We start from the raw sequence: 16,055 nt of genomic DNA on the forward strand, positions 1-16,055 counted from the left end.
AGGCTTAGATACAAGGTAATCAAGGAGGTAAAAGTATATTAATATAACTGAGATAAGGAGCAGTCTGCAGAGGCTTAGATACAAGGTAATCACAGAGATAAAAAGTATATTAATATAACTGTTGGTTTTGTAAAACTGGGGTATGGGTATGAAAGGGATTATCTTTTTAAACAATAACAATTCTATTGTAGACTGTCCCTTTAAGCAGCTATAAGTGACCCTGAGCGCTATATAACATAAACCTTTTATTCAGATTCGCACAACAGGGTCGCTTAGTGTCACATAAACTTTAGGCAACGCCTCCACCAGGCGACACAGCCAATAACGAAGTATCCCATGTGGGATATGAGAAAATGCCTGCCACTCATATGCCGGAAGTCACTTGGTTACCAAGGTAACCTATCTAGTCTCGCGAGATTTGTTGACTTCCAACATGGCGGCGTCCATAGAACAGCTGCTGGCTTCTCTGGCTGGGCGAGATGAGCCTTTTGAGGAGTTACAGTTGCTGAAAACTGCGGCTCTGGCGCTACCTCTGACTACACTCAAAGACCGGGTCCCGGAGCTGCAGCTGGCGGGGTTGTTTTCCCTGATGAATGTTAATGACAGGTGGGACATGGGGTCCATAGTATCTGCATGTGATAGACCCTCTCTGTGCTGGGAAACAACCTGTATATGCCAGCTGTGCACTTCCTCTGTACTGTAGGGGCTGCTTCATATACTGCCCGGGCCCTGATCAGACATACTAGTGTAATAGCAGTATCACCAAGGGTAATGGTAATAACAGCAGCAGCAGTGATGTTAATAATAGCAGTAACAGCAGCAGTACTTGTGGTAATGGTAATAACATCAGGAGTATTTGTGGTAATAGTAATAATAGCAGTAACAGCAGGAGTACTTGTGGTAATGGTAATAACAGCAGGACTACTTGTAGTCATGGCAATAACAACATTAACAGCGGGGGTAATGATAAAAACAGCATTACCAGCAGGAGTAATGGTAATAACATCAGTAACAGCAGGAGTAATGGTAATAACAGCAGGAGTAATGGTAGTAATGATAACAACAGTAACAGAATGAGTACTTGTAGTAATGGAAATAACAGTAGTAACAGCTGGAGTACTATAGTAATGGTAATAGCAGTAACAGCAGGAGTACTTGTAGTAATGTTAATAGCAGTAACAGCAGGAGTAATGGTAGTAATGATAACAGCAGTAACAGAATGAGTACTTGTAGTAATGGTAACAGCAGGTGTACTTTTAGTAATGATAACAGCAGGAGTAGAGAAATGGTTATAATGATAATACCAGTAACAGCAGGAGTAATGATAATAATAGCAGTAACATCAGGAGTACTTGTAGTAATGATAATATTAGTAACAGCAGGAGTACTTGTAGTAATGATAATATTAGTAACAGCAGGAGTACTTGTAGTAATGATATTAGTAACAGCAGTAGTACTTGTAGTATTGGTAATAACATCAGTAACCACAGGAGTACTTGTAGTAATGATGATAATAGCAGTAACAGCAGGAGTACTTGTAGTAATGATGATAATAGCAGTAACAGCAGGAGTCCTTGTAGTAATGATGATAATAATAGCAGTAACAGTAGGAATCCTTGTAGTAATGATAATAGCAGTAACAGCAGGAGTCCTTGTAGTAATGATAATAGCAGTAACAGCAGGAGTCCTTGTAGTAATGATAATAGCAGTAACAGCAGGAATCCTTGTAGTAATGATGATAATAGCAGTAACAGCAGGAGTCCTTGTAGTAATGATTATAATAGCAGTAACAGCAGGAGTACTTGCAGTAATAACAATAGCAGTAACAGCAGGAGTACTTGTAGTAATAAAAATAGCAGCAACAGGAGTACTTGTAGTAATGATAATATTAGTAACAGCAGGTGTACTTGTAGTAATGATATTAGTAACAGCAGTATTAATTGTGGTGATTATAATATGTAGTAACAGCAGGAGTACTTGTAGTATTAATTATAGCAGTAACAGCATGAGTACTTGTAGTAATGATAATAGCAGTAACAGCACAAGTACTTGTAGTAATGATAATAGCAGTAACAGCTGGAATTCTTGTAGTAATGATGATAATAGCAGTAACAGGAGTACTTGTAGTAATGATGGTAATATCATTAACAGCAGGGGTACTTGTAGTAATGATAATAGCATTAGAGCAGGAGTACTTGTAGTAATGATAATAGCAGTAACAGCACAAGTACTTGTAGTAATGATAATAGTAGTAACAGCAGGAATCCTTGTAGTCATGATGATAATAGCAGTAACAGCACGAGTACTTGTGGTAATGATGATAATAATATGTAGTAACAGCAAGAGTACTTGTGGTAATGATAATAGCAGTAACGTCAGGAGTCCTTGTAGTAATGATAATATTAGTAACAGCAGTATTAATTGTGGAGATGATGATACTATGTAGTAACAGGAGGAATACTTGTGATCATGATAATAATAGCAGTAACAGCAGGAGTACTTGTAGTAATAATAATAACAGCAGTAACAGCAGGGGTCCTTGTAGTAATGATGATGATATTAGTAACAGCAGGAGTCCTTGTAGTAATGATATTATTAACAGCAGTATTACTTGTAGTAATGATGATGGTATGTATTAACAGCAGGAGTACTTGCAGTAATGATAATATTAGTAACAGCAGGAGTACCGGTACATTACCACAGGAGTTGTGGTAATGATAATAGCAGTAATAGCAGGAGTACTTGCAGTAATGTAATAGTAGTAACTAGTGACATGTACCTTGTAGTAAGTGTAATGCTAGTGTCAGGTACCCTGTAGTAACTGTAATGCTAGTGACAGGTACCATATAGTAACTTTGATGCTAAAGACATGTACCCTATAGTAACTTTAATTCTAGTGACTGGTACCCTGTAGTAATTGTAATGCTAGTAACAGGTACCCTGTAGTAAGTGTAATGATAGTGATTCTGATGCTAGTTACAGGTACCATGTAGTAACTGTGATTCTAATGACAGGAACCCCTTAGTAAGTGTAATGCTAGTGACGGGTACCCTTTAGCAATTGTAATGCTAGTGACCGTTACCCTTTAGCAATTGTAATGCTAATGACAGTTACCCTGTAGTAAGTGTAATGCTAGGGAACTGGTACCCTGTAGTAAGTGTAATGCTAGGGAACTGGTACCCTGTAGTAAGTGTAATGCTAGGAAACTGGTAACCTGTAGTAAGTGTAATGCTAGGGAACTGGTAACCTGTAGTAAGTGTAATGCTAGGGAACTGGTAACCTGTAGTAAGTGTAATGCTAGGGAACTGGTAACCTGTAGAAAAAGGCCCCATTCCAGAAGATGCAGTGATCTGAGATGTAGCATGTCTGCAGAAACAACAGGACGCATGCAGGAACTGTTACTGCTTTAACTTAGTGGCGCTTCTCCACATCAGGCTGTTCTCTTCAAAAAGAGCTTTGCTCTGGTAGCACTGTGTAAGTTTTCCTTAACACAGCGCACCCACAGCAAAGTGTTGTCTGACTCTCAGCCCCCTAACTTTTCCCAGTCTGCAAAGCTGTGTTTTCTGAATGACATTCTTATGAGCAATGCACCTTTTTATTACTACATTTCTATGTTAGACCAAGAGAAAAGGAAACAAATGTTTTCAAGAAACATTTTACAATTATTATTTTTTTGTCTGCAGCTAATTTGCAATCCAATTTCTTTTACAAGATATGAGGAGTCCACGGATTTCATCCTTACTTATGGGATATCGCCTCCTGGTCAGCAGGAGGAGGCAAAGAGCACCACAGCAGAGCTGTATATATAGCTCCTCCCTTCCCTCCCCCTCCAGTCATTCTCTTTGCCTGTGTTAGTTAGATAGGAGCTGGCAAAGTGATGTGTTAGTTTAGTTCTTCTTCTTAGTGCCTCGTGCTGCTTTGTGCTGGGGTGTAGCCTAGACCAGATCAGTCTCTTCAGTAAAAAAAGAGAAGCATCTGGTGGCTTTAAAGTAATAGGAACTGGTGGGGCCTCCTATACATATTTGCTGCCCTAATATAGATGGCCTAAGCATTTTTAACTCAGGCTGATCTTTGTCCACAGGGCTATGGGAGGGAGAAGACCTCTGAAAACCTGCTTGACTGCCATGCTGTCGCTCCGCTTTCAAGGTAAGTGCTGACTTTTTGTTCTGGGGGATCTCAGAGAAGTGGAGCACTTTATTATGTGGTTTGGACTCCTGCATGTAACAGGAGGGACAACACATTTATAGCAGGGGCTAAATATCCAGTTGACACTATGGTTCTGGACAGTCACATAAGCAGGAGCTGAACATAGGGCTCTTAATGTGATGGGTCAAGTCTCCACTCCTAGTGGGAGAGGTCTATAGCAGCTGCTTTTAGACAGACACTGGGGTTAATGTCGGTTTATGAGCTGGTTCCGTTTTTTGGCTTTACAGACCGCATAGGTTAAGATGGGTTGTATGACAGGAGAGAAGGTTAGCACTCCCCTTAACAAGGAAAAAGGTCCTAGTGGCCTTTCAACACATATACGGTTAAGGCATTGCCACTTACTTCGTGGCATCTCTAACCATTTAAGCTATAACATTAGACATGGTGTATGGCTCATTTTTTGTGCTACATTGCAGGCGGCAGCCTGATTGTTCCCAATATGTGTCTGAGTGTTTCACTAGCTCCCGGTGGCCTATCTATACAGAAGTTTTAATGGCGACCGTACGATGGGCGGAGTTACTGGTTTGCACCGTTTTTCGGGCGCTTTTGCTGTCTATGGGACATAGTTTTTACAAGTGCCGGGAGTTGGAGAGGTTTCACGCCCACGATGAGCGGAGTTACTAGTTGCGCCGCTTTCGGGCGCTTTCTCTCTGGGGTATTATCTTGCAAGTGCCGGGGCCTTCCCGCCCACGAGGGGTGGAGTTCTGTGACAAGATTTCGCTCTTCTCCTTCATATAATATTATAGCGGGGACAGAGCATCTCACACAGCCCAGTTTGTTTCCCTTTTCATTGCGGGTATAACAAGCTGTGAGAGTACAGTTTGCCTGCTTTTATATGACTTGTTTTACTTAACGTCTGTTTCACAAAAGGGTAATAAGGGGTTAATAGGCATCATGTTATGAAGTTTTTCATGAGCCTTAAGTTATATACATTTGGGTTGGGCACTTCAATAGCTGCTGCAGTTAATTTTTCCAACCCTGCATGTTAAAGACAACGTTACTGTTTAGTATTTAAAGTGACAGTAACTTTTTTTTCCTTGGTTATTTTTTGAAAGATTTCAGCTTTTCATTTGGTATTCCTTCTTGGTGATCTTAGAATGGAACAAATAAAAGGACGAAATAGAGTTTTCTTTCAAGATTTAAAGAGACAGTACCGTCTTTTTCTGTACAAATTTTTCTCACAGACTTTCAGTTGTTTATTTGTTCATTCATCCTTTGTGATTTGGGATGGAACAAGAGCGTACATAATGAGGTTAATGAAACAGTTTACATGTTCTGTATGTACCTTTAAAAAAAAAAAAAAAATTAGACCTATCTCTCTAGGGAGATTGCTATTAGAAATGGATTGACAAGGGTCAAGTTATACCATTCTTTTCTCCTATTGTGTTCCAGGGAGTTTCATGGCGCTGCTCCAGGGAGTCTTATGGCCCGCATACGGTACCCTGCGCTTCCTTTTACACTCCATTTGAAGTCATGGTGCCTTAGATGTTTTGTTTCCACGAGGTAGGAAACATTCCTTGCAGTAGTTTCTTTTTCCAATGCTTCCTCCATATTACTGAAGGAGGGAGGTATTTAGGAATTTCTGGAAGATGTTCCTGCTGGCGCTGTCAGGGAATCTGGACGGACAGTCCCTAAGGTGGAGGGGGCTATTCCGTCTTGGCCAAGCAAGTTACTATTCCTATTGCGGATAGTCGGGTTGGCTAAGTTCCTATGGAGAGGGTCTACGTTAAAATCTATGTTCTCCAAGGTTTACTATTCCAACCGGCTGCGTGCACACTTGTGCGGCAGCATATTGATTCAATGTTCTTTGAGGACTTTCTTAGGCCTGCGACTTCTTTAAAGAATATCCAGATGTATCATTAAAGTCTAGGTTACTGGCAATGCCTTATAAGGAAAGACTTTGGTCCTGGAGAGAGAATTGCCTTCTTTTAAGCAAGAGGGAATCTATTCGCAATTCATGACGCTAGGAAACCCAACCATTCTTGGAACATGGGTGAATACTCGAGATAACTCGCTACTGAATCCGAGTCCGCATGTAGGGTTTTGCCCACGATCCGGGATCGGATCTTGTAGGGGGCAGACTTCCTTATCATTCGGACTTGTGTGCAGGATATTCAGGATCCCTGTCTCAGGGGTGCAAACTGGTTTTGGAAATTCTTCTCGAGGGAAGATTTTCTTTTTCACAAATATCTGCAATCCAGATAAAATGAGAGGCGGTCTTACACTGTGGGAGAGCCCTCTCTTCTTGGGAGTAACCTGTCCCGTTCCGTTACAGGGACAGGGATTTGTCAAGTCTGTTTGTAGTCCTCAAGATGGGATTTTCAGACCTATTTTAGACCTCAAGGGTCTACATATGTTTGTCAGGGTTCCATTCTTCAAGTTGGAATCTATTAGGTCCATTCTTCCATAGATCCAGGAGGGTCAATTTAGGACGACAGTGGATCTAAAGGATGCATATCTTCATGTTCCAATCCACAGAGCTCTCATAAGTTCCTGAGGTTTTTCTTTCTGGACGAACATTTTCAGTTTGTGGCCCTTCCTTTCGGTTTGGCCACGGCACCCAGATTTTTCACAAAGGTTCTGGGGTCTCTGCTGGCAGTTCTCAGACCGCGGGGCTTTGCAGTGACGCCTTATCTGGACGATATTCTGATCCAGGCGTCGTTTTATCAACTGGCAAGGTCTCATTCCGACATTGTCCTGTCCTTTCTGCGGACTCACGGGTGGAAGGTGAATCTAGAAAAGAGTTCACTATTTCCACAGACTAGGGTTCCCTTTCTGGGAACTCTGATCAACTCTCTATCCATAAGAATCTTTTTGACGGAAGTCAGAGAGTTAAAGTTTCTGAATACATGCCGTTCCCTTCAGTCCAATCCTCGGCCGTCAGTGGCTCAATGCATGGAGGCAAATGGATTGATGGTGGCAGCAATGGACATCATTCCGTTTGCTCGTTTTCATCTCAGATCTCTACAACTGAGCATGCTCAGGCACTGGAATGGAGATTATGCAATTTTGTCTCCTCAAATAGATTTGAATCAGGAGACAAGAGACTCTCTTCTTTGGTGGTTGTCGCCGGATCATCTGTCCCCAGGGGATGTGCTTCCGCAGACCTTCATGGGTGATAGTGGCAGCGGACGCCAGCCTGATAGGGTGGGGTGCAGTCTGGAATTCCCTGAAGGCTCAGGGTGTGTGGACTCGGTTGGAGTCTCTACTTCCCATCAATATTCTGGAGTTGAGAGCCATATTCAATGCGCTTCAGGCTTGGTCTCATTTGGCTTCGTCCAAATTCATCAGATTCTAGTTGGACAACATCATGACTGTGGCTTACATCTATCATCAGGGAGGAACAAGAAGTTCCTTAGCTATGACGGAAGTATCCAAGATAATTCAGTGGGCGGAGGCTCACTCTTGTTGTCTGTCAGCAATTTTCATCCCAGGAGTGGACAACTGGGAAGCAGATTTTTTGAGCAGACAGACGTTTCATCCGGGGGCATGGGAACTCCATCCGGAGGTCTTTGCCACTCTGATGCTCATATGGGGCAGACCAGAGCTGGATCTTATGGCATCTTGTCAGAATGCCAAGCTCCCGAGATACGGATCCAGGGATCCTCAGGCCGAACTGATAAATGCCTTGGCCGTTCAACCTAGCTTTTGTGTTTCGACTGTTTGCTCTCCTTCCCCGGGTGATTGCTTGGATCAAACAGGAGAGGGCTTCGGTGATTTTCATTGCTCCTGCGTGGCCTCACAGGACTTGGTATGCCGATCTGGTGGACATGTCCTCTCTACCACCGTGGAAGCTTCCATTGAGGTAGGACCTTCTCATTCAGGGACCCTTCCATCATCCGAATCTAGTTTCTTTGCAGCTGACTGCTTGGAGATTGAACGCTTGATTTTATCTAAGCGAGGGTTCTCTGATTCGGTTATTGATACTTTGATCCAGGCGCGTAAGCCTGTTAATAGAAAGATTTACCATAAGATATGGCGTATATATATCTTTCTTGGTGCGAATCCAAGGGCTACTCATGGAGTAAGATTAGGATTGGAGAAAGGGTTATCAGCAGGTTCCTTAAAGGGACAGATTTCTGCTTTATCTAATTTGCTACACGAACGTCTGGCAGATATTCCGGATGTTCAATCTTTTTGTCAGGCTCTGACTAGAATCAGACCTGTGTTTAGACCTATTGCTCCTCCTTGGAGTTTGAATTTAGTACTTAAGGCTCTTCAAGGGGTTCCATTTGAACCTATGCATTCCATAGATATTAAGTTGTTATCTTGGAAAGTTTTATTTTTGGTTGCTATTTCTTCTGCTCGCAGAGTTTCTGAGTTTTCAGCATTACAATATGATTCTCCTTATCTTATATTTTATTCCGATAAGGTAGTATTGCGTACCAAACCTGGTTTTTTTCCTAAGGTTGTTTCCAACAGAAATATTAATCAGGAATTTGTTGTTCCTTCATTGTGTCCTAATCCTTCTTCAGAGAAGGAGCGTCTGTTACATAATTTGGACGTAGTCCGTGCCCTGAAGTTTTACTTGCAGGCGACTAAGGAATTTCGTCAATCATCTTCATTATTTGTTGTTTTTTTCTGGAAAACGTAGGGGTCAGAAAGCTGCGGCTACATCTCTCTTTCTTTTTAGCTGAGGAATTTTGCATACGAGACTGCTGGACAGCAGCCTCCTGAGCGAATTGCGGCTCATTCCACTAGGGCTGTGGCTTCCTCATGGGCATTTAAAAATGATGCTTCTGTTGAACAGATTTGCAAGGCTGCTACTTGGTCGTCTCTTCACACTTTTTCCAAATGTTACAAAGTTGATACTTTTGCCTCGTCTGAGGCTGTTTTTGGGTGCAAGGTTCTTCAAGCAGTGGTGCCTTCCGTTTAGGTTCCTGTCTTGACCCTCCCTTTCATCCGTGTCCTATAGCTTTGGTATTGTATCCCATAAGTAAGGATGAAATCCGTGGACTCATCATATCTTGTAAAAGAAAAGGAAATTTATGCTTACCTGATAGATGTATTTCTTTTACGAAATGACGAGTCCACGGCCCACCCTGTCATTTCCTAAGACAGGTCTTTATTTTTGTTAAACTTCAGTCACCTCTGCACCTTGGCTTTTCCTTTCTCTTCCTAACTTCGGTCGAATGACTGGAGGGGGAGGGAAGGGAGGAGCTATATATACAGCTCTGCTGTGGTGCTCTTTGCCTCCTCCTGCTGACCAGGAGGCGATATCCCATAAGTAAGGATGAAATCCGTGGACTCGTCATATCGTAAAATAAATAAATTTATCAGGTAAGCATTACAATTATTCTCCAGTTAATCAACACATTGCAACTGAACTTGTGCTTTAGTGTTGCTGCCTAATTTATAATTGAATTTTATTTAAAAATAACCTGCAGAAAAAAAATTTCATTAAAAAACTCATCACAGAAAGTGAAAAAAAGTTCTGCCTCTGGGGTGACAGGTACCCTGTAGTAAGTGTAATGCCAGTGACAGGTACCCTGTAGTAAGTGTAATGCTAGTGACAGGTACCCTGTAGTAAGTGTAATGCCAGTGACAGGTACCCTGTAGTAAGTGTAATGCTAGTGACAGGTACCCTGTAGTAAGTGTAATGCCAGTGACAGGTACCCTGTAGTAAGTGTAATGCTAGTGACAGGTACCCTGTAGTAAGTGTAATGCTAGTGACCGGTACCCTGTAGTAAGTGTAATGCTAGTGACAGATACCCTGCAGTAAGTGTAATGCTAGTGACAGATACCCTGCAGTAAGTGTAATGCTAGTGACCGGTACCCTGCAGTAAGTGTAATGCTAGTGACCGGTACCCTGCAGTAAGTGTAATGCTAGTGACAGGTACCCTGCAGTAAGTGTAATGCTAGTGACAGGTACCCTGCAGTAAGTGTAATGCTAGTGACAGGTACCCTGCAGTAAGTGTAATGTCAGTGACAGGTACCCTGTAGTAAGTGTAATGTCAGTGACAGGTACCCTGTAGTAAGTGTAATGTCAGTGACCAGGTACCCTGTAGTAAGTGTAATGCTAGTGACAGGTACCCTGTAGTAAGTGTAATGCTAGTGACCGGTACCCTGCAGTAAGTGTAATGCTAGTGACAGGTACCCTGTAGTAAGTGTAATGCTAGTGACAGGTACCCTGTAGTAAGTGTAATGCCAGTGACAGGTACCCTGTAGTAAGTGTAATGCCAGTGACAGGTACCCTGTAGTAAGTGTAATGCTAGTGACAGGTACCCTGTAGTAAGTGTAATGCTAGTGACCGGTACCCTGTAGTAAGTGTAATGCTAGTGACCGGTACCCTGCAGTAAGTGTAATGCTAGTGACAGGTACCCTGCAGTAAGTGTAATGCTAGTGACCGGTACCCTGCAGTAAGTGTAATGCTAGTGACAGGTACCCTGCAGTAAGTGTAATGCTAGTGACAGGTACCCTGCAGTAAGTGTAATGCTAGTGACAGGTACCTTGCAGTAAGTGTAATGCTAGTGACAGGTACCCTGCAGTAAGTGTAATGCTAGTGACAGGTACCCTGCAGTAAGTGTAATGCTAGTGACAGGTACCCTGCAGTAAGTGTAATGCTAGTGACAGGTACCCTGCAGTAAGTGTAATGTCAGTGACAGGTACCCTGTAGTAGGTGTAATGTCAGTGACAGGTACCCTGTAGTAGGTGTAATGTCAGTGACAGGTACCCTGTAGTAGGTGTATTGCAATGGAACTAAGTGGGGCAATACGACAGTGAAGCTGAATATGTATGGGTACAAGGGGGAGAGAGTATTTAAGTGGTGTGTTTAGTTATAAAAAAATGTGAGTGCACCATATAACAGTACAGAGAGCAGTAGGTACAACAAGACCACTGTGTCTCTATTGTGTTATCTGTCCATTCATTCCCAGAGTAGTTTTTATTGTAAGGGAAATTATTTAAACTTCATGTACTGTAGATTATTCAGTAACACTGTGCACAATACGATACACATACAGAATAACTTATCACTGCTCATTTGTATCTATATTGTTTAATCCTTATTGATTGTAGGTAACTGTGTAACATGCTTTTTTAATAGGGTTAAATTGCTATTTTGAGATTATAATATGTTTAAATATGTATCATAAATTAAAAAAAAAAAAAGTGTTACAATATGTTTTTATGTTTTGCCTACTGTACTGTTATTTAATGCTGGAATGGAGCAACATGTGTTAGTGTATTTGGAAAGGTTTCATACTCGGCTGGTATATTAATTTACTACAAACCACCTAATAAGTATTGTAATAACAGGAGATTCATATCCATTTAAGAGCATTTATAAGAATGCTTCTGTATACTATTGAAATATTTTTTTTTTCCTTTACAGAGAACAGATTGAGCTGTGTGTTACAATACTCGAACGGTTTCTTCAGGCTTTAGAACCAGTTCAGGTTGCCAGAAGTTACAAGGAAGAACTGGAGAGAGCTCTGTACCACCCTGATGAGTCTGTAAAACTGCTCGCTATAGCTCAGGTACGGATAGAAAAGACATACAGCGTTCACTGCTACTGAATAGTCTTTACATGTGCTCTGATTATCCCACTTGTTTATTAAATGTTATTTATGTGTCACTGTCTGCAATAGGCTGTATCTGCCCTGTACTAAGCAGCAGCCTGATTCTACTATAGAATGAGGCACTATGTTGCTATGGGAGCCTGCAGGTACAATGGTTCCGTCCTTTATCAGCACACTGACATAATGTGACAGAGGTTCAAAGCAGGCTATTTCCACTCTGGCTATGTGTACCACTATCCCTTTGAAAGACAGTACTTCTTTTAAGACCCTTTGGATAGAAAATAAGAGCCTTTTTACAAGCAGGGCATTTGCTTTGGCCGGCTATTTCTATTGCTGATGTAGCTGCTGCTTCAACTTACTTGTTATCTAGTCTTTCAGAACAAAGTTCTGATGACTCAGATAGTGAATATCTTTTGGGTTTACTCAAAGGTGCCAATTTGTGATGCTGTGTTTTGTTATTATGAAGATCAATATCAAAAGCGTGTCTGCTGACATGGTGTCAAAATCCAGACTATTGTCTTTCTTTTCAGGGATAGAAACAGTTCTGATTTAGAATCTAGATTCTATAATATCTACGGTTACTGGAGGGAAAGGGTCTTTTCTTCCTCAAGACAAAAAGTCTAGTGAGAAATCTAAAGCTTCTAATCGTATTTATTCCCTTCATCAGAATAAGGAACAAAAGGTTGACTCCTGCTCAGAAGCAAAGCACCTCAGATGGACAACACATAACATATTACACCGTGTCATGATTTATTTAACAAAAATAAAGCCAAAATTAAGAAGCCATTTGTGAAAAACTAAGTGCACCCTTACTGCTTCCATAAGAATAAAGAGACTAAGGGGCCTATTTATGAAATGTCTGTCCGACATTATCCGATCAGCGGATCATGTCCGACAGACATCGCTGAATGCGGAGAGCAATACGCTCTCCGCATTCAGCATTGTACCAGCAGCTCTTGTGAACTGCTGGTGCAATGCCGCCCCCTGCAGATTTGCGGTCAATCAACCCAATTGGGTTGATTTCATGCGATCTCTGTCCGCCTCCTCAGAGCAGGCGGACAGGTTATGGAGCACCTCCTCTATAAAAGCTGAAGTTTTAGCAGTTAGCTGGTTTGGAGCATTCAGGTGTGTAACACAATGCCAAGGAGGAAAGACATCAGCAATGATCTTAGAGAAGCAATTGTTGTTGCCCATCAATTTGGGAAGGGTTCTAAGGCTATTTACAAACAATTTAAAGTCCATCATTCTACAGTGAGAAAGATTATTATCAAGTGGAAAACATTCAAGGCAGTTGCCAATCGTCCCAGGAGTGGACGCCCCAACAAATTCACCCCAAGGTCAGACTGTGCACTGCTCAGAGAAATTGCAAAAAAACCCAGTAGTTGCATCTCAGACTCTACAGGCCTCAGTATTTTAACGTTCATGATAGTAGAATTAGAAAGACTAAGCAAGTATGGTTTTATAGAAGAGTTGTTACGAGAAAGCCTCTTCTCTATAAAAAGAACATGGCAGCACTGCTTAGGTTTGCAAAGCTGCATCTGAATACACCACAAGACTTCTGAAATAATGTCCTTTAGACAGAAGAGACCAAAGTGGAGCCGTTTGGCAAAAAACACAGCATATCGGCACCTCATACCAACTGTCAAGCGCAGTGGTGCAGGGGCGACTCATCAGGAACATAAAGTACATGTAAACAAGACTGTTTAGCCGGATCCCACAAAATCTACATTGTGAATACTGACTGGGAGGGAGAAAAGGGAAGAACCCTTCCAACCTGCCCAGTCTTACACAGTATCATTTATGATTTACATAGCTGGAAAACGATCAACCTGGCATATCAGCGCTATTACTCAATAAAGCTCCAAACCAGATGCTCCATTGTTATGAAGTAATACAATACTCTGTCTTACTATTCCACCACCTCTCCAAGATTTTCAGCCTCCCAATAAGGCATATAGGAAAATGAGATGACCGAGAATACAACGGTCATCGGTATTAGTATAAGAAAACAATAGCTACAAACAGTCATACTATATATATATATATATATATATATATATATATATATATATATATATATATATATATATATATATATATATATATATATATATATATATATATATATATACACACGTGAGCAAGCTATGGGATAACTTGATGAGGCTCAAGTTCCAAGCGTAGGGTCTTCCAAAGTCACTAAACTGGTGCAAGGCAGAACTTAGTCTTAACACGGAGTGCTCACTTTATCCCACACCTGTTATTGCATGAGAGCCACAATATTACCACGGATGGGACCAAAAAGTGACAAACAAGTAACTAATCTCAGACATAGCTTGGGAATCAACAACAACTTTTTTCTTCAACCAGAAAAACAAACACTTTGTAAAAACAGTCTCCGATACAAGGGGTTTCCCAACTGAAACAGCAGGGAGTTTAAACAGTAGCATACAGTTTAACATACATTTTAACCATTAGCCTAAATAACAATTCCTGCATAGTTCATAAGTGGCGAGGTTTGCCACAATGCTCCCCCAGAACCAAGCCGGCATACCCAGTCTGATCCCAACGGATTGGCTTGGGGAGGTCCGGAGGAGTGTTCACAGATCAAGGTTCAAGTTCAGTTTGTCTGGACAACCGTTGGCGTTGCCATTTTGCTTCCCAGGTCGGTAATGGATTGTTAAGACAAATATGTGCAGTGCCAAACTCCAGAGCAACAGCCGGGCATTGTCCCCGTATACCCTGTTCAGCCACTCTAACGGGTTGTGATCTGTGAGTAAGGAGAATTGTTGTCCATATAGATACGGCTGAAGTTTCTTGAGGTCCCACACCACCGCCAGGCATTCCATTTTGATGGCGGCGTAGCTAACTTCTCGGGGTAACAGTTTCCTGCTTATGTAGGCCACAGGATGCTCGCCGCCATCAGCCCCGACTTGGCTCAGCACGGCTCCCAATCCACACATAGAAGCGTCTGTATGGACGAGAAAGCGTTTAGTTGGATCAGGAGCAGCAAGGATAGGGGCATTTACGTGAGCGTTTTTCTGGGCTCCAGGTAACAATCTTAGGAAGGTTTTTACGGGTGAGGTCGGTGAGGGGTTTGGCTAGGGTACTATAATTAGGTATGAACTTCCTATACTAGCCTGCGGTACCTAGGAAGGCTAGCACTTGGGTCTTGGTACAGGGAGTGGGCCACTTGGCTATGGCCTCTACCTTGGCCGGTTTGGGCTTCTGCTGGCCGCTACCTACTCGGTGTCCTAGGTACTGGACCTTCCTATATGGATGGCATTTGCTAGGCTTAAGAGTTAATCCTGCCTCCCTAATGCGATCTAGGATCGCCCCTATATGGTTCAAATGCTCGTCCCAGGAGCTGCTAAATATAGCTATGTCGACTAAATAGGCGCATGCATACTCTTGGGACCCATCCAGTAGCCGATCTACCATCCGCTGGAAAGTAGCCAGAGCGTTCTTCATCCTGAATGGCATGACCTTGAATTGGTACAGGCCAAACGGGGTGACGAACGCTGATTTGGGGATGGCATCCTTGGCTAGTGGGATCTGCCAGTACCCCTTACACAGATCTATGGTGGTGAGGTACTGTCCTCGAGCCATTTTATCCAGGAGCTCATCTATCCGGGGCATAGGGTAGGCGTCAGAGACGGTTTTATCATTAAGTTTCCGGTAGTCTACGCAGAAGCGGGTCGTGCCGTCCCGCTTCGGCACTAGAACTACCGGCGAGGCCCAGGGGCTGTCCGACTGCTCAATCACTCCTAACTGTAGCATCTCGTCAATCTCCTTCCGCATATGTTCTCTCACCGATTTCTGGTATGCGATAAGGAGGTTGACGCATTGGGAGGTGACCTGGGGTTTCCACCCTATGGGTGGCCAGTTGGGTATATCCAGGCACGTTGGAGAACGTGTCTCTCTTCCTGCAGTAGCTCTGCTATTTGAGCTCGTTCCTGAGGACTTAACCGCTCACCCAATTGTACCTCTCCCAGACCTTCGTTCCGGTTCTTCATTCCTAGGAGGTTGGGGAGAGGTAAACTGCCTGCGTCGTCCGCAGCAGAGGCGCAAATAGCATTCACCTCCTCTGCGCGTTCATGGTACGGCTTCAACATATTTACATGGAGCATGCATCTACCGCCTGCTCCAGTACATGGGCCAATCACATAGGTGGTGTCACAGATTTGGTCCACCACCTTGTATGGGCCCTGCCAGGAGGCCTGCAGTTTGTCATTTTTTACCGGTTTTAAGATTAGCACCTTCTGCCCGGTCTGAAAACTGTGGTCCCTGGCGCCCCTATCATACCAACGGCGCTCCGTAAACTCCAGC

The 16,055-nt window shown here is 42.7% G+C and overlaps 1 protein-coding gene and 1 non-coding gene across 2 annotated transcripts in view; both read left to right on the forward strand.

Annotated features, from left to right (window-relative positions):
- Positions 1-433: 433 nt before the first annotated feature.
- Positions 434-16,055, forward strand: part of PSMD5 (proteasome 26S subunit, non-ATPase 5) — a 95,345-nt gene continuing 79,723 nt past the window's right edge. The window contains exons 1-2 of the mRNA XM_053696233.1: positions 434-606; positions 11,540-11,684. Of these exons, the coding sequence (XP_053552208.1) occupies positions 434-606; positions 11,540-11,684 (318 nt within the window). The remainder of the gene's footprint in view (positions 607-11,539; positions 11,685-16,055) is intronic.
- On the forward strand, positions 4,451-4,576 carry LOC128643261 (U6atac minor spliceosomal RNA). Its single transcript, XR_008399792.1, has one exon. It is a non-coding gene; the product is annotated as a U6atac minor spliceosomal RNA (small nuclear RNA).

Source organism: Bombina bombina, chromosome 12, assembly GCF_027579735.1.
Source record: "Bombina bombina isolate aBomBom1 chromosome 12, aBomBom1.pri, whole genome shotgun sequence".
NCBI classification, from domain to species: domain Eukaryota; kingdom Metazoa; phylum Chordata; class Amphibia; order Anura; family Bombinatoridae; genus Bombina; species Bombina bombina.